The 24,413-nt window shown below is 36.2% G+C and overlaps 1 protein-coding gene across 1 annotated transcript in view; it reads left to right on the plus strand.

Annotated features, from left to right (window-relative positions):
- The window catches only part of LRRC7 (leucine rich repeat containing 7), a 496,206-nt gene that overhangs the window by 101,683 nt on the left and 370,110 nt on the right, over window positions 1–24,413 (plus strand). The window contains exon 2 of the mRNA XM_059899299.1: window positions 8,383–8,480. Within this exon, the coding sequence (XP_059755282.1) occupies window positions 8,383–8,480 (98 nt within the window). The remainder of the gene's footprint in view (window positions 1–8,382; window positions 8,481–24,413) is intronic.

Here is a 24,413-nt window from a genome sequence, read left to right on the forward strand (position 1 = left end):
CCAGTTTGTCCTTATTAAATATCAACTCAAAATATTTGACTGAGATAATTGGGTATTGATTATTTTTGCACTGTCATTTGCAGTTCAAATTGGATCTTTATAAACACTTGAGACTTTTTAAGGGCTACCTTATGCTTAATATGCATGCATAGTTCTAGTTTGGTTCCAGTTTGGTTTGGAGATTGTTTCACTGTGCTGAATTCAGACTCAACTTTCCATAAAAAGGAAAAAAAAAAAAAAAAAAGAAACAGCAGCTCAGTGATAAAGCAAGAACACTTTCCACTGCTTTTTCAACTCTTTCCTCTTTTTTCTTGAATTCAAAGCCAACGAAGGAATTCTGAAGTGCTGGGGGGTTACTTGGCTTTAGAACTTTGTAAAGATGGATGGTCACAGCATGCTGCCCCTTATTATTCTCTTTCCCTGGGCAGAACAGACTGCTAATTATTATTTCTAAAAATAATATAGCAATCTTATTTTTCCTTTTCCCATATGCAGGCTTAAGCACACTTTCATTTTTTAAATTCTTATTATTTTTATTTATTTTAATTTTCCATTAATTATTTCTATTTAGTTTTTAGACTTGTAGACGTGTAAGTCAAAATCACAATAACTCATAAATATTCCATATTTTAAGATTTAGTGAACACCTACAACTCAGTAAGAGAACTGCTTTATGATCCACTAGACATTAGAAAAAAGAAAAGACTGATAATATTTTCTCAGCATTATGAAATGAAGACTGCATTTTAGGAGTCCAAGGACCAGAGTTCAAGTCCTTCCTCTGGGCCTCCTGTGTTACTCTGCATATGTCACTTAATTGCTCAGACTTCCTGTTGTCTCATCTATAAATAGTGATGCACTGATACCTACTTCAGAATCGTCAAGAAAATGAAATGAAATAAATTATATGGAAGTATTTCAGCAACTGTAGTGTGTTATGTCAAAGCCCTCAAGTGGTCTAGAATCTATATGAGTAATACAAATGAGTAATGCTTCATTTCAGACATTGAAATGAAGAATAATACTAGCTAGAAAGTCACCGGTTACACTTCCAAGCATTTAATAAATATCATATAGAAGATTCAGAAGGCAAACACTGAGTATATTTGAAGTGGTTGGATTTGTTTCTGAGTAGAATTGGAACTTAAAAATATACATTCAAGGATGGGTAAAATTTGGAATGAAAAATGAAAATCTTCCAAATGTTCCTGCCAGGAAGGAGCAGACTTCATTCATCCATCCATTAAATCATTAATTAAATATTTATGGAGCATTTACCGTAGTCTAGGCACTGTGCTAAGGAATACCAAGAAAGATGGAGTAGCTATGGAAAGAAAAAGATGTTTGACTTGTGTCACATGATAGACACTTTAAACTTTGGACTCCGACTAATTGAAAGGTAGTACCCTCTTTACCCCAGAACTAATTGGATGAAATTTCAGATTGTAGTCAATATTGTATGCCTTTGTACTTTCAAAGAAATGCTCCTGTACATTCATTGTCAAGTTTGAAGGCAAAAAATGCTACCATATTTTATTATAGATCTTACTAAGCTTCCTACTCATGTAGATTGTCACTCTAAATATAAAGGATTGTGTTTATTTATAGGTGTGTAGCTTATTGTGTCCAATTCTGCTTATAATCAAGTTAAATAAACGCTCAATGAAATGCCAGTCTGATTTTTTGAAAAACGTCTGCATTTATTTAAGATTGTTTAATTAAAGATAATTATTAACACATAATTGGAATTTTTACTTTCCTAGAAAGTAATAAGTCAAGGATATTTACTCTTTGTAATTTATTTTATATCTAGTTTACAGATTTTAAAAAATTCCTTAAGGAGTGTTAGGAAGCCTACAGACCACAAAGCAAAGGGGTCTGCAAATACTCAGTTCATTACTTGTGCGCTGAACGTCATTTAGGGGCTTATCTAAGTTGTCTAATTATCAAATAGAGCCATTAAGCACTACATACTTCCAGTTGGGGTTGTGCTCACAAAGCAGCAAGTATAGTAATAAGTTCAATGAGGGGGAAAAATAGCCTCCATATCGTTGGCATCTTGTAAGCAAAACAAGTTGATTTTGCTTTTTAATCGATTTTTTGATGTCATGATAAAATCTCTTTTCCTTAATCATAATCCCCCATAATCTGCCTGTGGGAGCACAGGGAATTCCCCTGGTTCAGCTGGAGAAAGTCCCCACAGGGACACATCACCCTGGGAGAGCAGCTCCTGATGTTCTATCTTGTCTCCTCCTCCCCCTCTCATCTCCTTGGTCTTGCAGCAAAGGGAACCTGGGGCAGTTTAACCTGCTTTCCAATGTCTGTTCATGCTTGGCAGCTGGTGCAGAGTGGGATGGTGAGAGGCTGTTCAGTGCAAGGTGATGGCCTACTAGGAAAGTGTTAGGGGTGCCAATGAATGACTGAGAGGAAGCACGTGAGTTGGGGGTAAAGGGATGATAGCCACAGTATTTGGAAGGCCACTCACTAGGTTGACCACCTGGATCACACAGAGTGATCCCAGCATCATATATTTTCCCTTATGGCAAGATTAGGAGAGATAGATTCATTCATTCATTCAAGCAACAAGTATGAATATGAAGCACCGTACTAAATTCTCCAATAGAATGGAGAATAAAACTGACATTGTCTCTGCCTCCATGGAACTTACAGTTCAGGAGAAAGGCAGGCATTAAACAGAAATCCAGAAGTCTAATATGTAATTGCAATATGTGATAAGTGCTATGATAGAAAACTCTAGGCTGCAGGGTAGAACTATATTTGGAGATCTAATTAGATGAAGGAGTTAAAGAAAACTCTCTTAAAAAGTCATGTTATAGTGAAGACTGGAACGGTGATTAGGAGTTATTTAGATAAGAATAAGAGGAAGATCATTTGAGGCAAAGGAAGCAGCATGTAAGACGGCCCTGAGATAGGAAGAAGTTTCAAGTGAGTATCCAAGGTACTTCAATGTGCTAGGAGGAGAGCTCCGTAATTGAAAACCATAGTTGCATGAAAAGTGTGTTTTTGCAAGGAAGCTCCTAGGGGGTTACTGTAAGCCAGTTCTACAGTGAGGAGTTAAGTTGTTCATTTGTCTCCAAAAGATCCTCATACAGAATACTTTTCCATAACTTTACTTTCCTGCTCATGGTGACTTTAATTTAGAGGTCTTCAGTGGAGAACTGTATTTTCACCAGTCATGTGCTAAGTTAATAGGGCCTTCTAGATATGAAGTGCTGTCTAATAGAGTGATCACTTGTCATATTGAAATTTAAATTTAAATAAACTAAAATTCAATCAAATTTTAGAAATCCCAAATTCAGCTCCTTGGTCACACTAGCCACATGCCAAGTGGGAATATACTGTGTATATGTCTAGCAGCTACTGTACTGGACAGCGCAGATATTGAGCATTAGCATCATTAAAGAAATTTCTGTTACATAGTCCACATAGTAGTTAACCCCATGGGCTCTGGAGTCAGATCTAGATTTAAATTCTAATTTTTGCACTTGCTGTGTGATCCTAAGCAAGTTATTTAACATCTCTGAGCCTCAGATTAGCCATGAAAAAATAAGAATAGCATGGGTAATGTATATAGAGAACCTAATAAATCACCTGGCACATAATAGACATTTAGAAATACCAATACCTGATACCTCTATTTTCTTAGTCCAACTCTCTTTTCCTCCAGGCACTCAATCATTCTTCCTATTCCTCCTCCATACTGAGTAAATCCACTTCATCCATATTTTGACCCATGCTTCCCTTGCTTTATTCACTGGCCACACCGTCAACCCAATCCACAATTCTAGGTCAATCCAGACTTATTCTCTGATCCAGCTGAGTCTGCTAAAGCTTGATGGAGGAAATCATTTCACTGTTGAGATGATCAGCATTATAAACAGTCAGCCTCCAGGCTCATCTAGTTGACCTCCAGCCAACTTGGCAAACCTTTGAATCTTTTGCTTTGGCTACTCTTTTCATTTTTGATAGTACCTATCCTAACTGCAGTCTCCTCACCAGGCCCTCACCTCACCTCTGTATCAGCAGAATGAATTCATTGAACTTCCCTTTCCTACTCTTCAAGTATATATATTTTTATTTACAGGGGTTCCCAATGCCAGTATTGGGACCAGTGTAAGGCTACTTTAGAAGTACTTGATTAACGTTGAAAAATATATCTACCTGGGCCTGACCCCAGTCTACTGAATGGAAATCTTTAGTACTGGAAATGGGGGAATCTGTAGTTGTATAAAGCTCTGCAGATGATTTTGTGACCTAAGTTTTGGAGACACCACCAAGAGAGTTGTGGATACTGTTGCTTATAAACTCTGATTGCTTTTTCATGCTGTTCGATATTAATCTGGCTGCCCCTATTTCTTGCCAGCAGTTGACATGTAGGCTGCACTTTTCAGAGCTCTTCAATGAGTTTTTAGAGCATCTGTCTTGCCTGTGGTCATCACACTTAATCTCTCCTTGCTGGAACTATTAATGCACTCCCTCTGGTGACATACCAAGCTTGAGAGTAGCTAGAATAGCATCTTTGCTGTGTCCCGGCTGTGCTCCAAGACTTCATTCTTGGTCATTTTGTCTGACCATTTAATGCAAACTGTAGATCATAGATGACACTGGTGGAAGAGTTCAAGTAGCCAGAAGTGTAATCTCAAGAGGATGGAAGTCTCAGAGTTATATAATAGTTTGGACATGAACATTGCTGTGTAAAACATTTAATTTGATTCAAAGTGTATTTTCCACTGGGTATAACATTTAGCATTCCAACGACTTTTAGTGCTATTTTAATTTTTATTCATCTATTACTGTGTTGTATGTATAGTTTACAGTGAGTTTCCTTGACCCCAGTTATCTTTTTGGTGGTTCTAAAAACTTAAAATATCATTAATAGAAGCAAACATTTCAATGAAAACAGCAAACATTTCAATGAAAACAGCTAAATGATAAAAAACTCAACATGTAATTAGCAGATAAACATTTTTAGAAATGTGTATATATTTGTGTAGTAATATATTTAATGTAATATATACTATTTATATATGAGTATATACTAATTTAAATATTAATATTATGTTCAATAAGAATTCCATCAAAATTAAATGTGCACGACATAGTAGAGTCTCAAGTATTCAGTCTCCTAGTGAAATTATCTATAGCTAATCATAGACTCATGGAAATAGTGGGTTAAAAAGCAACTAGAAAAAGATTTAAAAAATCAGAAAACCTTGATTAAATCTCGGTTGCACCTCTTACTTCCTGTGTGGCCAGGATCAGGTCACTGAACATTTCTGCACATTATCTTCCTCATCTTCAAAATGTTCTTTCAGAAGGTTGTTGTAAGGATTAGATGGAATAAATGATAACTGGTAATACATTGTAAGATATATTCATTGTTCTTGCTAAGGTCAAAGGGCACTATACAATTTTGTAACATCTTCTGAATTCTCTAAGAAAGAATAAGTTATTTAGCACTTTAATTAATTCATGAGGATACCAGCCCACTTTTATCCATCTGAGTATCCTTGGAAGATTGTCATATAGTAATCCTTTAAATCTTACTGAATAAAATGAAATACAGTTTATTAAGTCCTTCATTTTGAAAATTAGCAATTTACGTGCATGGATGTTTTGTATTTTTCCAATAACCAGAACATTTGTTTAGCCAGAATTTTTTTTCTCAGCAGTGTCATCTGTTCTTTTTCTTTATTAACTAGAGGCTAGTTTTCATATTTCTCCTAACATACCAGAGATTTAAAATTTTAGTATATGATTTCATTTTTATTTGGGATAATTATGATTAATAATAACTACATTTGCTGAGCTCTTGTATCGTGGCGGACACAGTGTAAGCACATGTACACTATTAACATATTTAATCCTCACAACAATCCTATGAGGTAGCTAATGTTATCCCCATTTACTGCTGAGAAAATTAAGGTATAAAGTAGCTAAGTATCTTTCCCTAAAATCATCCTTTAAGAGACAGAATGGGAGTTTAGCCCAGGCAGTCTATTCCAGAACCTAGGCTCATCACAGTTAAACTATGCGGCATTGCTAACACTGCATAATCTCTTGCATATCTGCTTGTGAGCATTCCCATAATGCAACATTTGGGCATCATGATTCTTGGTGATCTTTGATGCCAATAGCAACCATGTAAGTGAAACTCTCCTGGAGCCTTTGGCAGTACTTTCTAACTTGTATTTCAGTTTTTCTGACATACCCTCAAATATAATTACGTCGAAATCAACTAGACCATTTTTGTCTTAACATTCCCTATAGTCAGATACATAAAAGGAAAAGTAATAGCCTATCCAAGAGACTGGTTTACATAGATTTCCAACCAGGGTAAGTTGTCATCCCTCATCTGTATAATCACGATGACTAATCGGTTTTTAAAATTAAATCACAATTTTATGTAGATACTTGCATTTGTAGGTTATGTTTGTTGTATTTTACTATCTTGAGCTTGTAAATACTAGTGATTAACTAAAGTTCACTTAAAGAGTTATTATATCATCATGAAAATTCATGTATTTGCTGAAACATGTAATCAAAATAGTGCACTGAATTAATTTGAGTCAGAATCTAGAACATTTTATATAATTTACATGGCTAACCCTCATACTGAAACTGCAGGGATGGTCCTGGAAGCTTAATTTTGCCCCCATATATAATATTAAAGCAAATTATGTCTTAAACTCTTGAGGTTTTCACTTGATTTCCTATCATTGTATTATCAGTAACCTTGAACTCTTTTTCTCACTTGAAATGATCTTCAAGTGAAACTAAGTTTCAAGTTATCATCACACACTGAGAAATGTTTTCTTGTACTTTACATACACAAGCATAGGCATATGAGTGAGCATACACACGCATATAAAGTAGTCCCTACCTATGAATGGATTGATTTAAGGAAGTATATTTGGAAAAGTATTTCTAAGAACCAGTGACAGCTTCTCCTAGGAATAGTGTTATGTTACTCTTCCAGTACAAAAGGTTATTTATCTCATATTTCACACCATTTTACATATTGCTTTTATTGGATTATCCTTTCCCAATTTCCTCTCTAGACACTAGAAATATAATTCTCTGTACTACTAACCCTAGGAGACCTTCTACCACCATAACCCATAACAACCACACCATTTTCAATACATGCTATCAGCCAGCATGTTTGTTAAAACCAGTGATATCCCATTAGAATAATTATGTAGATGTTAAAAGCTATGTTTATATTTTCAAAATGATAAATATCATTGTTTTGTTCTGAATTTTCAAATCCTAAACACTCAATAGTTGTTTAATGTTTTCAAAATAAGCAGAGTATGCATTGGTGGCACAAAACTGTAAGGTTTACTAAAACCAGAAAATACTAACCACAGAGTATATGCTGTTTAATATGCCAACCCAAGTTGCATTTGGCCCATTTATTATTATTTTCTGGTTGTCAGCATTGGAAGTAACTGAGAAGTGCACTTTATATTAACCGTATTTTCAAGAAGTCACAATGATTAGAATTAGAAAACCGATTCCAATTTAATCATTAGCACAGAGGAAAGCAGCAATTAAAACTCCTGAAAACTGGTATTCAGAATGTTGGTGAAAGATATGATCTTTCTTTCTAAAGGGTAACCTGATTTTTGATAAATGTGTTTGCTTTATAAGTAATCATTCTTTAGTTAATGGGTCTCTGACTTAGCTTGGGCTGCTATAACAAAATACCACAGACTGGGTGGCTGAAACAATAGACATTTATTTCTAACAGTTTTGGAGTCTTAGAAGTCTACTATCTAGGCAGCAGCAGATTCAGTTCCTGGTGCAAGCCCTCTTCCTGGTTTGTAGATGACTACCTTCTCACTGTGTCCTCATATGGCAGGGGAGAATGAGCTCTGGTCTCTTTTCCTCATCTTATAAAAATACTAATTTCATCATGCGTGTCCCACCCTCATGACCTCAACTAAACCTATTTACCTATCAAGGGTTCCATTACCATTACCAAATGGTATTACCAAATACCATTACCCTGGGGATTAGAGTTTCAACATATGAATGGGGGGGTGGAGGGGAAGGGTTGGAGGAGTGGAGGGGGTGGGGACACAAACATTCAGTCCATAACAGTCTCTAATTGGAGAATGTGCATATGAGTTTCATCTACATGTGTTTTTATATTTTTAAAATTGGAATGCCTAAGAAAAGTCAAGCACTCTCCAGTTTACCACAGTCACTGCCACTCCCTACTGCCTTACTCCTTGCTAGATACTCTTAATGGTGTGGTCTACCTGAATTGTTGACTCTTGATTTAAACCATTTAACTTGTTAAAAGTTATCAAGGTTTTGGTATTAAAATATTCTGTTACTTCCCTCCTGTAGGATGGAGAACTTAATAAGGGGAAGGAATCCCCCACAATATCAGAGAAGCCCTTGTAAAGAAGTTCGTGCAGCCCTTCGGAAGAGGCCTGAAGAGGAGTGTAAGTATGTTTAATAGGTTTAACTACGTTCTAGATAGACTTAGGTGAGTGTCATAGTAAAAGTAAAACGTTAACCTGTAAGTGATAAGTCAAATAATAGAGGTACTTAACAAATACTTGTGATTCTAATTGAATTTATTTTTTAAAAAAATATCATATGGTACCTGGATTCAGGCACTAAGAACATTGTTTTCTTAAGTGTTTCTCTTGTACTTCAGAATGCTCTACTAATAATTTGGTTCCATGTTCAAATGAGATTGGAAAAAGCTACACGATTTGCCACATCTTTCTTAGTTATCTGTACCATGAATATTATTTCCAAAGAGTCCTGAAGTAAAAAGAATAGAAAAACATAAAAACAAAACACTTTTAAAGTGTGTTTAAAGTAAACATTTTCCAGTGTCATTTGACCACAATTCTCTTTCAACCTTTTTTTTTTTTTTTAAAACTGAGGACTCTTTGAAAACAACTTCATTAGACTAAAGAATAAATGTCTAGTAGCAAATCTAAACCCATTGATGAAAATGAAACATTTGACTTAATCGAATTTAGGAAAAGATTTTGAAAGAAGTCATGTATCCCCTCAGAAAGCCATTTTAATCCATCTTTAAATTATCAAAATGTTACAATATATAATTGTAGAGATTTTATCTACATATTGCATCTAAATATGGCATTGTTGGAGATGTTTAACATAATACTTGCATTTTAAGTTTATAAGATGACCCATAATACTAGCTTTCCTCATGGCACTTGCATCTAATTATTTTCAGGGTACTAAATCACAATCCATTATGACAAAAATTCAGAAAAAAATTTCTGAATGATGTCTTTTTACAGGAGTTTACATTTTGTAAGGATAGAGCTAATGCAGTGGGTTCACTGGTATATATAGTTTATTAGATTTTTAGGGTTATATTGGCATTTTAAATTAATTTGAAGTACACCATTCCAGGTAAAGACCAAATATATTAAACCTGGGCATACTCATGGCAAGTAGAGTATTTTTGTTTTGTTTCATTTTATCATAAAGTCAACAGATAATCTGATGGGGTTGGCATCTATGTCATTCAATATAGTGTTAGTTTTCTTTTATTTGGTATATTTATAGTTTCTAGCATTATAAACAATATCCAATTAAAACTAAAATTTGAAAATGAAGGTATAGTTCATGGGCATGTTAGAACAAAAACTGTTTATAAGATGCAGACTCGTGCATAAAACTGTTGCTTTTTTATTGGGTTCATAGGAAAGCTTTGGGGTTTCTCCTCTGTGCTGGTTTAACACAATTAGCTTAGTCTCTGTTATAGTTCTGCAGATTTTATTTAGAAACTTAGAAAGGGTTTTTGTGGATAAATCTATAGTTGATTCTCATGGAGTCACAGAGTATATTTAATATATACAAAGTTATTTTTCAGGCCTCTTATACTGAGTTGGTCTGTGCCAGAGGTTGACCACCTATGGTCCATTTACCAAATCCATCCTGACACCTGTTTCTGTAAATAAAATTTTATTGAAACACAGCCATCTCCTATTTATTTAGGTATTGTGTATGGCTGCTTTCCATGGCAAAGGAAGAGTTAAGCAGTTGTGGCAGAGACCATATGACCCACAAAGCCAAAAGTATTTACCTGATTCTTTACAGAAAAAGGTTTTAAAACCCTAATCTGGGCCAGTGGTTCTCAAAGTGTGGTCTTCAGACCAGCAGCAGCATTAGCAGCATCTGGGAACTTGTTAGAAACACACATTTTAAGGTCTACAACCCACATCTACTGAATCCAAACGTCTGAGAGTCAGATCCAGTCATCTGTGTGTTTCGAAGAAGCCCTACAGGAGATTCTGATGCAAGCTCCAGTCTGAAAACCACTAGCCTAAGTCAAATGACTGGCGGCAAGATGACATTAAATCACCATGGATACAAAAGACTAATAATGATAGACATATTTCAGAGTTAAGTCTTATTGTTGTCTAATGTAAGGTACATAATATAACTGTTTCCTGTGTTGTAACAAGCAAGTCCTCAACAATTGAATCGTGGCAGTCAGGACAATTTTTGAAATATCACTACAGGAGCTCAGCTGGATTGACTATGTTATTGAACATGGAAGGACATAATGAGAAATGAGAAACATGTAAAGTATTATTCCCTGCCAGAGAGGTCTTCATTATCCCTTGTTAGTTTAATGAACAGTCCTTCTTGTCCTGTACAGACCACTGTTAATTCCCTAAGAAAGAATCCTCTTTTTTAGAATGGGAGCAATATAGTAGGTAATTAAGACATTAACTTTAAAGTCACCATAAGGGTGTTCTAATGTGACACTTAATGAACAGCTGCAGGACCCTGGGTATTATTTCCTTAATCTAAGACTCAGTTTACTTATTTGAAAAATGAGGTTAATTAAAGAGCCTACCTTGAAGGGTTATTTGGAGAATTAAGGAAGATTTTTATTAAGTATCTGGTATAGAACTTGGGACGTGGCAAATTTTTTTCCTCCTCTCTCTCTTCCTCTTCATTTATTATTATTGTACTTCTTTTTTCAAACAAACCATTTGAGGATAGAAAGCATGTTTTGATCATAGAAATGAAAATCTACAGAAATTATAACCCCTATTTTTAGAAATAATAATATAGAGCAAGGAACAGGTTGTAAACAAATGACATAAAGCTGGAATTCTTACAGCAATGTTAGATAGTAATTCGTGTTAGATGGTAATTTGTCTCACACAAGTTCTTTCCCTATGATTCTACAAATTCAACATGGCATCTAGACCAAGAGTTACTGGTCAGCTCTCATGGAAAGCTGCCACCTTAGAAAATCATCATAGAAAGCCAAATGATACTGGCTTTGCTTTACTGTGAATTGAAAGAATAGTGGAACTTGACTCAGACAATAGGATCCTCCAGATGCAAGGTGAGCCCTCTTGCATTTGGAGATATTGCAAATAAGAGAGTTTTGCTAAATAACAGTATTCATACTGCTGTCTTTTATAATCTTTTATACTTTTTACAATATTATCAATGTTAATATCAACATTAGGTCACCAGACATAGCTCTTAACCAATTATTTCATGTGAATTATATCTAGCTATATTGCATTTAACATAGCCAAGCAAACTTTCAGTAAAAATTGATTCTTGTAAAAGACAGACTTTTAAATATGCTCAAGTTACTTCCCATTAAAAAATAAAAATAAAAACTTCGTCCTCAAAACCAAAGCACCATTCAGCTACAGCCCTACATTCTCAGACTGTTCTCAGGCAAACCTCTCAAAGGAGTTATCTATACTCACTCCATTTACTTACACCCGACTCACTCCTCCAAATCAATGCAGTCTGGCTCCTACCCAATCACTCTGCTGAGATGGCTTTTATTCAGACCACTAATAATCTCTTTATGATGCTATATTAGTTTTATATTGCTATGTAATAAATCACCACAAACTTACTGGCTTAAAACAGTTTATCTCACAGTTTCTTTGGGTCAAGAATCCAGGTAGGGCTTGTCTAGGTTCTCTGCCTCAGGGTCTCACCAGGCTGAAGTTTCATCATGAACTCAATTGAGGAAGAACCTACTTCCAAGCTTACTTAGGCTTGAATTCACTTTCTTGTGAATTCACTTTCTTGTGGTTCTATGACCAAGAGCCCCGCTTTTTGCTGACTTCCAGCTGAGGGCCACCTTTAGGGTCTAGAGATCTCCTGCAGTTCCTTGATATATGTACCTTCTCAGTATGGCTGCTTACTTCATTATTTATACTAAAAAACTTATAAATAAATAAAAGTTGAACTAAAAAATATTCAAGTAACCCACAGGAAGGCAAGAAAAAAGAAATAGAGGAATTAGAAACCAAGGGAACAAACAGAAAACAAATAATAAAATGGAGACATAAGCCTTAACAGATCAATAATTACATTAAGTGTAAATGGTGTAAATACCTCAATTAAAATACAAAGCCTGTCAGATTGGTTAAAAAAAACAAAACAAAACAAAAAGTTGCTATACAAAATGCCTTTTAAAGGTAAAAATATGAAAAGGTTATATATAAAAGGATAGAAAAAGTATTTAAATGAAAGCTTGAGTGACTATATTTATATCAGAAAAAAGTAAGTTCAGAGTAAAATATAATAAAGAAGATAATTTCATAATGATAAAGGGGTCAGTTCATCAAGAGGATATAACAGTCCTAAACAATCCTAAATGTTTATGACTTCAATTTATTTTTTACAAGTTTATATTTTCTTAAACTTTGTTTCAATAGCTTTGCTATGTTGTCTTTTTTTAAATTTTTACTCAGTCCAATTTAGTTTTCAGTAGCTAAGTAATTCTTGGTAGCATAGTTGTGATTGTGGCCTGTTTAAAAGAAAAAAAACAACACAATTGTTTTCATATAGAGAAATATCTATGAAGGTATAATTTTTCCTCAAAATTTCCCTGAGTCCGTACTGTGTGAACTAAAATTCCACAGAGCTTTTCTGTTCAGTTTCTGAATAATAAGAAAAATTAATTGAAGAGTTTTTCTTTCTTTATTTTACCATCATAAAATTTAAATTCCTAATAACATAATTCTATCCCTACAGCATTGATATTTTACTCTTCCTTAATATAAACAATCTGTTTTACATTATCAGGAGATAACACTTAAAATTATTTTGTTTTCAAATAACTGAATGCTACCTTTCCAAATGTCAAAATATTCTTGTATTAACCAGTTTGGTGAAAATCGTGATAATTAGTCAGGTTCCTGCCTTCATATTAGAAGTTACTGAACATGATTTAACCTTTCCCTGATGATTCAAGGACAGTTTTATAAATACCCATTACTGTCTAGAATTCCATCTGGGCATCCCTCCAAATCAAGTTGTCATCTTTCACTTTTGCTGTGATTGTTCTTGCTTTTTAGTTAACCATTCTTTTGGCATTCTGTTTCCCATTTTAGTTTTCTCCTTCAGAGAGCTGATGCACCATCCTTATTAAGAAGTTTATGTTAAATATGTGTCAATGAATCAAGGATTGAAAACCAGTCAAGCCTTGGATGATTTATGGTAAATAGGATAAAGAAGTAGGGAACATTAAATTCAATGTAAGAAGTGGGGTGCATTAATTTAAAAGATCCTAAGGCTACCCTTCTTCTCGTGGACTTCATCTCAAGTCTGTGGTGAATCCCCAGATACTTGTATTCTTTATCAGGTTCCTATTTCAAACTATGTATTAATGACTCAAGTATGATGTTGATGACCTGGCGTTACTGTCATCTCACTCACTTGGTCTGGGGGCTTATGCAGTGGGTGTAGGGAAGGGCTCATATCTGCTAAGGAAATTTGAAGTAATCCTCAGGATGGTAGCACCATGCTATGTAGTTATAGACCTCACACATGTGCAAAACAATGTCAGTATGCAGAAGAGTTACTATCTTTTCTCGAGCTTCTCTTTATGCTAGGAAACCTCCTAGATGATCCTAGAAAATGTTCCCTATCATTTCACTAGCCTAAATTGGGATAAATCCCTATTCCTGTACCATTACTATGCACCGTAAGAATGCTATGCGCTTATTGGCTTAAGCCTGTTATACTGGACCGATCAGGTTCAAGAACTGGTTTGGTATTAAAAGTAATAAAGTAATCCTAGATAAGGTAAGGAAATGAAAGTAAGATGAAGTATTTGCCATTTGACCTAGCATAATGGAACAGGTAAGGTTATTCAACACTATATCCCATACTGTTGCTTGTATTGTATATTTGTCTGTATATACTTAGCTATCCCCAAATATTTTAGGGATGGGAATGGGAACAAGGAACAGAAGAGGTGGTACTTGGGAGATCAGGAATCTGGGCACTGATATTAAAGTGACTTCCAGGCCTCTATTTATCATTCAGAGCCCTCTTTTCCTATCTAAGCCCTACAATTTGTGGGCAGTTGTGTTTCCATTATCTTCAACTGCTCCTCTAACTTTCCTTAAAATACAGTTCCTTCTGGTTTGGAATGAGACCCATTTCCCCTACCTCTCCCTTCCATTCTAGAGCCAGCCCTTCTTTCTTTCAAATTTGAACTATTATTAGTCATATTGTATAGATGAAGCTATAGGATCTCAGACATGTTAAATAATTTATGCAATGTCACACAGCTAGTAAGTGCCAAAGCTGGGACGCAAACATTGTTTGACTCCAGAAGCTACCTTATTCCTACTGTTCCATGCTATATACCTATACTACAGTATTCTGTGTCCTCATTTTAGCTCTCCAGGATTCATTTTCTGAATTTTTAAACATAAACTATCATACAAAGAAATGTATATAATGTGTCTATAGCTTAAAGAATTATAAATTAACAGTCATGTATCTAAAACATCAGGGTTGCTGAGTTACACATTCCTACCCAGCTCTTCTTACCTTTTTAGTTAGCATATCCATTCTAGGAGACTAGTCTTTCCCACTCCTCATTTCTTAGGTCCTTCTTTAGGTGACCGTTTCTTAAATCCTACAACAAAGCCAAAGGAATAATATACATGGTTTTAGTACAAGGGGGCTCAAGAGAAAGAAATGGTCAGTGATTTCTCATTAGCTAGAAAATCTTACTATTGTTTGACTTTATTAATATCTTAGATTGTGACTGTACAGTGTCATAATGAAAAATAAGGTTGCATTTTCAACTTGAATTTTATCAGCACACCGAAATTATTACATGTTGCTTACTAATAATTTTGGCATGAGGTAAAAATAAGATTAAAGGGAGGTTAGATTAAATTAGACTTACAGCCTGAACCTTCTTAGGCCAATTAGAAAATTGAAATCAGGCTCATGGAAACTTTGTACAAAGTTAATGTATTTTAGACAGCTTTTCCATTCAAGATAATATTAGAAATTCAGGCAAAAATATATCTTAAACTCTTCTCTGGAATATCTCCAGGTTTAAACCAGCTTCCTTAGCTATCTGCAGCCATATTTCTCCCAAGATTCTATTTAGGATATAATTTTAGAAAAGATCCACTAGCACTAATTTTCCTAGCACCTCTGGCTTAGCAAACCATTCATTTGAGTTAGGGCTTGACTCTTCACTGGACTTCTCTTTTTGTTTGTTTAAATTAATTAATTATTTATTTTTGGCTGCATTGGGTCTTCGTTGTTGGGTCTTCGTTGCAGTGCACGGGCTTCTCATTGCAGTGGCTTCTCTTGCTGCAGAGCTCAAGCTCTAGGCGCACAGGTTTCAGTAGTTGTGGCACGTGGGCTCAGTAGTTGTGGCTTGCAGGCTCTAGAGTGCAGGCTCAGTAGTAGTGGCGTACGGGCTTTGTTGCTCTGCGGCATGTGGGATCTTCCCAGACCAGGGCTCGAACCCGTGTCCCCTGCATTGGCAGGCAGATTCTCAACCACTGCGCCACCAGGGAAGTCCCTGGACTTCTTTTAAAATGCAAATTCCTTTGAGGGTAATGCTAGTCAAATCTTAAGACTATCATAAAAGTGATTTTAGATCACTAATCTCAGTAATCGCAAGGAATCAAATCTCAAGAGATGTTTGAATGCCCAGGAAGAGAAAGGAAAGGTCAAAAAATGGTTATATAGGTGAGGAGTTTGAAAAACAAATTCACTTGCTACATATTTTTGCTAAGCGGTGGTTCTCTTATCTGGTGAAAGACTTTTTCAAATAAAATTTCAGCCCTTTCTATATCCTTCTGTATATTTCAGTAGTTACCACTCTACTAATTTATTCCTTCTTTATGAAAAGTTCTCCTTCTCTCCTTGGCAGAGGGCAGGACCTCCCTCCTATTAGTCCCTGAAACACTTTGCACAGATTATTAATGCAGTACTTACAACACAGTATTTTATCCTTTGCTTGCATGTCTATTTTTTCCCCGTTGGGTTGTAAGTTGCTTAAGGGCAGGCAGATACATCTTATTCATTTGTCTACCACTAGCATTAAGCACAATATTTGATATATAAGTATCACTCTAATAGAAGTTTACCAAAAACAAATGAACTATAAAAGATACAACTTGATTCATGCCATGATACTTATTGGAGTTTAAAGGCATCCAATAAATAATTTCCGTATTCCAGACCAGTTTTGGAACCAGCTAAGATATTGACAAGATGTCAGGAAGTTAGAGATCAAGCATCAACTTTATTACTTTTAAAAGCTAGATTGGAGGACATAGCTGTGATGTTTGGCAACAGTGGACTTCTTCATACTGCACTCAGATATATGCATACTTAACTGACTCAGCCACAGCGGTACAGAAAAGCCACAGGCCTCCTCATTTGGGGAATCCCTCCTATAACATTTATAGCAATGAGAAACAGATCAGTGTACTGTGTCTTTCCTGAAGCAGCTTCACCCCAAAGAAAGATGGAGGAAAGTGTTGGGCTACGCATGTCAAGTTCTTCAAATAATTGGTAAATAATTGCATTTCCTAATAAGAGTTAGAAATGAGATAAGAGGTCAATAGTGTTGGGGAAATCTCTCCACACAGAAAATAAGTGAGTGGATAAGAAGCATCTCCACTTGCAATGTTCCTTAGAATTTTTATCTCTTAAACTACTGAGCTTAAACATTAAACCCTTAGACAACTAGTGGGGAATTTATTAGGGCAGTCTCTGCCAGATATAAATTGCTATTCTTTCATGGATTCTTCTGGTATCATTAGAGGCAGAGAGGAGCAGCAGGGTAGATTTAACTCCCAAGACCACTGTAAACCAAAGTCTTGACACTTCATGTTCAACTTGTTATCCCAAATAATGTCCTGCATGGTTAGCAAGGCTTCTGCAATATGATTAAATTACATTCATTTATTCAACAAATATCTACTGTTTGAGTGCCTACCATGTGCCTCTCTCCTTGTTCTGGTGTTTGTGATACATTGTGAGAAAAAATTTAAAAACCAAACCAAAAAAGGCAAACATTTCCAGTCTCAACAGTTATGCTCTTGTTGGGGAAAGCAGACATTAAACAAAATAAATGAGTTATAATTCATTAGAAGGCGATTCATACTGTGGATTAGTCCTGGAACCCTAGTGCCCTTTGCCATATGTACTGCTATGGAATTGCTGAGGCCTATGTAGCTGCTGTCATTGTTATCTGTTTCATCTGGAGAATTAACCTCAGCATGTTCCTGGCCTAAAGCAGCTGTTGTTACTTCAGAAATGTGTGCCTCTAGGGACCTAATGAGGCTAAGCGTCTGCTCCTTCAAGAAACTTGCTTTTTTTAACATTGGACTATTCCAGGCAGGCCTTGAGTAGAATCTCTTTCTGTATATATTTTTCACAGGAGTGAAATAGGCCCATAGTGTTTCATCTCCCTCTATTGTTCTACTGATTTTAGGGTAATGTTGCCAGATAAAATACAAGACACCTGATTAAATTTGCATTCAGATAAGCAACAAATAATTTTTTACTGTAAGTACATCTCATACAAGATTTAGGGCACATTTAAAATGAAAATATTATTCATTCCTTATCTGAAACTCAGGTAAGGGTGTTTGTATTTGGATCCTACAGAAAAACAAAACCAATAGCATATATATATATATATATATATATATATGTGTGTGTGTGTGTGTGTGTGTGTGTGTGTGTGTGTGTGTGTGTATTTATATATTTTTAAGGAATTGGTTCACATGATTATTGTGGCTGGCAAGTCCAAAATCTGCAGGCTGAAGAGCCAGGAAGAAGCTGATACATCAATACAAATCCAAAGTCCATCTGCTAGCAGAATTCCTTCTTTCTCCAGGGAAGTCAGTCTTTTTCTATAAAGACCTTCAACTGATTGGGTGAGGCCCACCCACTGTATGGAGGGCAATCTGTTTTACTCAAAATCTACTGATTTAAATGTCAATTTCATCCAAAAACACCCTCACAGAAGCATCCAGAATAATGTTTGACCACATATCCAGGCATTGTGTCCCAATCAGTTTGACACATAAAACTAACCATTACAGTGTCTTATTTTTATTCATTAAATCTGGCAACTCTATTTCAGGGGGTCTGAACTGAGTTTCTAAGAGTTTATATTGTTCCTATAGGTGATCTATTTCTTTCTTTAATAGTGTAAAACTAGTACTATTTCCTAGTACTTTGTTTTTTAGGTTTCCACTGCTTTTGGACTCATATTTTTTGTAACATATTTTTCTAAACTTTATCTCATGAGGTCGCTTATATGAGAGATATGAAATCAGTAAATTTTGAGTCTTTCAATAGACTTCGCTATTCAAACAAATCACATCCATCCTCACCTGTCTGGGTTGGATAATCCCACTGAGGAAGAAGTTTCCCATGAAGTCAGGATCAAAATCCAGGCCTAGACTTGATCTCTTATTGTTCTGCATGACTTTTCCTGTAATATGTCTCCTTTAATATGCTGTGTCTTTGCTGGATCTTCCTTTAAAATGCTAACTTTATAAATTTCTGGAGGGTTTCCTTAGGGCAAGGCAATACCTGTACCCTCATCTATAATGATTTTATCACTTTGAAACTCCCCTAATAATGCTTTAAATATATTTTTTCCTATCCTTAAATTTGTCCAGGTTTTGTGATGCTTTGGTATTGTGTCCCCATTCTTCAAGTTGTGGTTCCCAATTGCTGTCACTCTGGACTCTTTATCTACAGCTTTGAAAGGCCACATCCTCAGTAGTTTCCCAGACCCTTCCATCTCTTGGGGATTCGTTCCAGATCGCTCTCTAAAATTCTGTCTCTCTGTTTTGGTTAGATTTCTTTAGGCTCCTGTCATAATTGTTTGACTTGGTACAGCTGAAACATCTCTCCCATTTCGACTTTCTTCTTTAACATTCATCAGAGCTGAGTCTATCCATTTCCTTTTAACATTTGTTTCTCTTGGCCTGGAAGTTCCCATTTTCTATTTCATATCTGTCTAATATATCCTATAAAATCTCAATTTTTCTCCTAAGGAAAGCTCTCTTTTCCTCCAATATAATTTGCCAGTTTTCCTTTATTTTGTTTCTATTTTTCTACTGCTTCTGTTCTGATAGTAAAACTGAAGCATGCTTCTTTTCATACCATTTCAATTCCTCCTGGATACCTTAACAAACTCAATTCTTAAAGACCAAGTGCTCCAAACAGACTTTATTATTTCTTTTTTGTGGCCTTTATGTATGTAATCGTTTCAGTGACATGTTTGTTATCTTTTTCAATTCCACCTAGGAGAGGGCAGATTCTCTTCATTAAAAGGGCTCCCTTTTACTTTTCATTTGTTTATTAATCAAATTCTTCTGTGGGTACATCCATAATGAGAGTTCTCTAATTTATAAGGCCATGGACAGGGCTTATGTGAGTATCAAGCCCAAAGCTCAAGGTCAAACTACAGCAGCTTAAACACTGTGGCCAATGCCCACTAAGATCAGCAAGGCCATTACAGTGTTGATAAAACAGCCCTGTCTGCGCAAAACAACCGCTTGCCTAGGAATAAAACTGCTGTGAACTGTAATAAACCCCCAATCAAATCTTGCATGGCCTACTTGCTAAAACTAAAAGCCCATAGCTCCATGTCCTGGCCCCATCAAAAACTTCTCCAGGGGCTATTTACCTCACCAAAATTCACTTTTTGCCTATTTGTTTTTATTACTGATAACACTGACGCTTGAGGATGTAGCTCAAGTGCCTGGCTACCGTGATCTTCCTAAGAATTAGCTCATGTGGCTTCATTCCACGGGACCTAGTGCTGTACAGCTAGAAACGTGCAGGGTAAAACCAGATGTCCCAGGCAGGATCCAGAGGAGGGAGGGGAGGGGTTCTGAGTGCAGCATCTACTCTCAGTTCTTCTTCAGAACTCACCAATCGCATAACTCCTTCGGCATCCCTGGAAAAGAGAAAATGGGGTAAGAGCCCAGGAAGGGTAGGGAAAATGCCTCCTCGTGGAATCCTGAGAAGCAGGCAACATGTCTGACCCCACCTCCAGCACTCCTGTGGCACTCACAACCAGGAACCAGCTCTGGCAGAAGTCCTTACAGCTTTTGTCTGCCATGATGTGACTGCACATCGATGTCTAGAACTCCTGTTGCAGAATGAAAGACCAACCAAGAGAGCTTCCTTACCCCTAGGTGGAAAGGGTACTCATACCATGGAAATAGCTACTCCAGTGAAATTCCTTCACAAAGTCTCCTTCTCTTTCAATAATCTGATCCCTTTTAAATCATTGATCTGGCTGGGGTGGGGGTCCAAAACAGCAGAACCTGAACTTAGCTAGCATAGACCAGCTAGGAGTAGTTCAGAGCACAGATCCTGGAGCCAAGCCACCGGCATCTGAGTGACAACCTTACTACCTACCAGCTGTGTGATGTAGGCAAGTTACTTAATCTCTCTGTGCCTCAGCTTATTCATTGAAAACAATAGGGAAGATTAAATTAGCTAATATATGTAAAGCTTCTGGAACAATTTCTGGCTCTATATAATTATTTGCTATTATTATTACTCCGTAAATTCCACATACATCAGTCTGGCTTTGGAATATCACCTCTATAGTATCTTGCTGCCTCTACTAGAGTCTATGTTTGAACAACCCATTATAATTGTGAGTCCATCAAGTTCTTCTGCTGGCCTAGCAAAAAAAAACAAATTAACCTGGCACCTTCATGTCCAGCCTTACAATACTGGATGGGAAGCCAGAATAACCATGAGACCACGAGCTATTTCCACCTCTGGTGAGGCTGGTTCCATTACTTCATAGAATAGCAATGCTAGCTCCTGAAAAAAATTATCTAGGAGCTGGGAGACACATTCAACTTCCTTATACAAGCCAAGGGGGAAGAGAGGAGCAAAAGAGGAAAAAAGGGACAGGAACCTAGAAAATTCTAGGGAACTCAGCAATAGAAGTTCGTGGCTGTTCTCTCTCAAAGAGAAAATAATAATAATAATAATAATTAATGTGGGCTTCCCTGGTGGCGCAGTGGTTGAGAATCTGCCTGCCAATGCAGGGAACACGGGTTCGAGCCCTGGTCTGGGAAGATCCCACATGCCACGGAACAACTAGACCTGTGAGCCACAAGTACTGAGCCTGCGCATCTGGAGCCTGTGCTCTGCAACAAGAGAGGCCGCGACAGTGAGAGGCCCGCGCACCGCGATGAAGAGTGGCCCCTGCTTGCCGCAACTAGAGAAAGCCCTGGCACAGAAACGAAGACCCAACACAGCCAAAAATAATAAATAAATAAATAAAAATTAAAAAAAAAAATAATTAATGTGATTCAGTTCCAAAGATTCAAAATCACTACCTCTGCATTTCAAGTTTTATTTCTCAGCAAAGAAAGAATTTGATCAGCCCAGTTTGAGTCACTTCTCTATGCCCAAGTCCAGGGTAATATTGTGTTTTGTATTAAGGCCATTCCCAGAAAGAAGGAATCCTTGTTGGCCTGACAACTTCCCTGGAGATGTCCACCTTAGTTTGGAGCCCATGACCCTTCTGTGCCCCACTGTGAGTACCTTTCTCTTGTCCACCTCTGGCAATCGTGACTTTTTGACCTGCTGCAGCTCTAGCTGCAAAACCACGGTGATTTGTTTTAAGCTCAAGTTATTTTTTTAGTTGTACTAGATAAAACTATACTTGTGGCTTTAAAATGATGGATGATACAGACCAAGCCTCAAGAAACTTTCTCTCTAAATTGTCAAATCATATGTTGCATATAAAGAAACTAAGTATATTATAAAAACAACAACATATTAGAAAATCAATGCATTTCAAAGGTTTCAGGCTTATTTGAATAAAGTTAGCATAAAATATCCCCCAAAACAGTAACACTATTAGTAGAATGTCATATTTGGAATTTTGCTTCACTAGAGTCAGCCCTGTGGAGACAGGGGCTGGACCTCTGTTCTACCTGCATTACCTATGCTGAGCCCAGTGCCAGGCACATGGAGATGCTTGGTAAATACTTGCTCAATGAATGAAATAATTAATGAATAGCAGAATACATCTTCATTAAAAAATACATACACTTCAATTTTTGTTGTTTAATTGCTAATATTAAATGAAACAAAAAGTCATTACATTGATAACGTAGTACAGGTAGTGGTATATTTATGAATTCACATTCCTTGGAATTTACAGCTGGACCCAATATCAACTGTCGGGGAGGGAGATATTTCCCCCTTGACCCCTTTTGAGTTCTTTTAGCTACACTAATAATAACATCGACACAAGACAGATTAACAGGAGAAAAAGAAACAAATTTTAATTCATATGCACGGAAGTCTCATAGAAATAGGATCTAAGAAGTGGCCAAAGCAGGCAGCTTTTATACTTTTTAAATAAAGAAACAATATATTTGTGAGGAATTGACAGGACAAAGAAACTTAGGTTTTGGGGACTCAATTTGTGAAGAATCTAAAGAGAGTTTGGGCTTGGATAGTAAATTAAAGTAACAAGGTTTGTTTATATAGGCTTCTCTGCCCCGAATTCCTTATCTCTGGAGATAAGGGGGTCCTTCTACCACTAGAGGCGGACTTTTCACATGGGAAGTTTCCTTTACTGATTTCAGGGAGACAGAGGAGGCTCAAAGTGTCCCTCTTGTATTGGCCATTTCTTAAGTAACTTTAATTCAAAATAATCAATATGTCATTGAGGCATATTTTGGGGTGGCCTGCCCTGGGCCCCAACACAGCTAAAACTCTGATCCATGTGAGACTGTTCTATATACAGAATAAGTAAGTGTTCCTATGACATAAAAGTCCTGAAAACAGTGACTGTATTCTAGCCCCCTTGGAAGATTCTCTGGTTTTATTAGTTTAAAGAAAACTTAACTATTTAATTGGAGCATGCTATTTTAGAAAGAGTTGGCTTAATTTATTTTCAAACTACTGCACAAAGGATATTTGTACTCAAAGATTTTTAAATGGCATCTCCAGTGTTGTATAGGCCAAAGAAAAGATTACATTTTCCATGTTTTAATTGTTTGAATTGATGGTGTGTCCATATGGTATAAAGGCAAGAAAGTCTTTGCATCAATACTTTCTACATTCTGTTTTTAATTAATTTACATTTTTTGTAAAAAAATTTGAAAACCAGGCATTGTTTTGTTTTATTTTGTGTGAATTTGAATCTCCTGTCATCAAGACCAAAGCTAAATACTTTCTCTTTAATTTTAAAAGCAAACTATATATGGCTTTTTGTGCCATTTGGTTGCATGCGTGAAGTGTGAATAATGCTACCTCTCTGCTCACAGGTCTTCACGCACCATGTTTAATCAAGAACGTATTTTCACTTGTAACGTTTGACATGTCACATGCCTATCAGTTTACTGTCAGGCAAGATAGAGCACATCATAAAGTCCATCAGTTCTTACTGCTGTCTTTTAAAGTCAAGCACTACAGATGACAGTAAACATGACAGCTTTTGTGATCAGCATTTTTGCTGGCATCCTGTTATTAATAATACTTTGGCTAGACAGTATCACCAGGAATAATCCATGGTGGTTCAATCGTTCCTGCATCATCAACTGCAAAATGATTTCTAAGCTTTTTCTGAGGCTTTTTTGTTTTTCAGATTTTTCCCCCTTTAGGCCAAACGCTTAACTAAACTTGTTATAAAATTAACTGGGAAGGGGAAAAAAGGGAAAAGAGACTATTAAAGGCTCACTCTTTAATTCTGGACTCAAAGGCTATATTTGCCAACTTTTAAGAGCCACGATGAATACTGAAGGTACAGTCAAGGCTGAGTGTGATTGAGAGGTGAACTTAAAAAATATAAAGGATGCAAAAATGAGTTTTGATTGAATAGATAATTATAGCACTTAGAAAGCATATTAATGAGATGAATATTTCTGATGGTATATGAAATGTAGACAGTATTCTAGGCATACTATAATATGTACTTAATAGCCATAATGACTTTTTGTGTTTAAAAAAAATCAGAAATGATTTTTTGATGACAGTCAGAAAAGGGTGAGCAGTTTTACGACTAGCCATTATCCAGACAAGTTTTCCTCTCCTAGGATCAACTGCAA

The sequence above is a fragment of the Balaenoptera ricei genome, chromosome 1 (assembly GCF_028023285.1).
Source record: "Balaenoptera ricei isolate mBalRic1 chromosome 1, mBalRic1.hap2, whole genome shotgun sequence".
NCBI classification, from domain to species: Eukaryota; Metazoa; Chordata; class Mammalia; order Artiodactyla; family Balaenopteridae; genus Balaenoptera; species Balaenoptera ricei.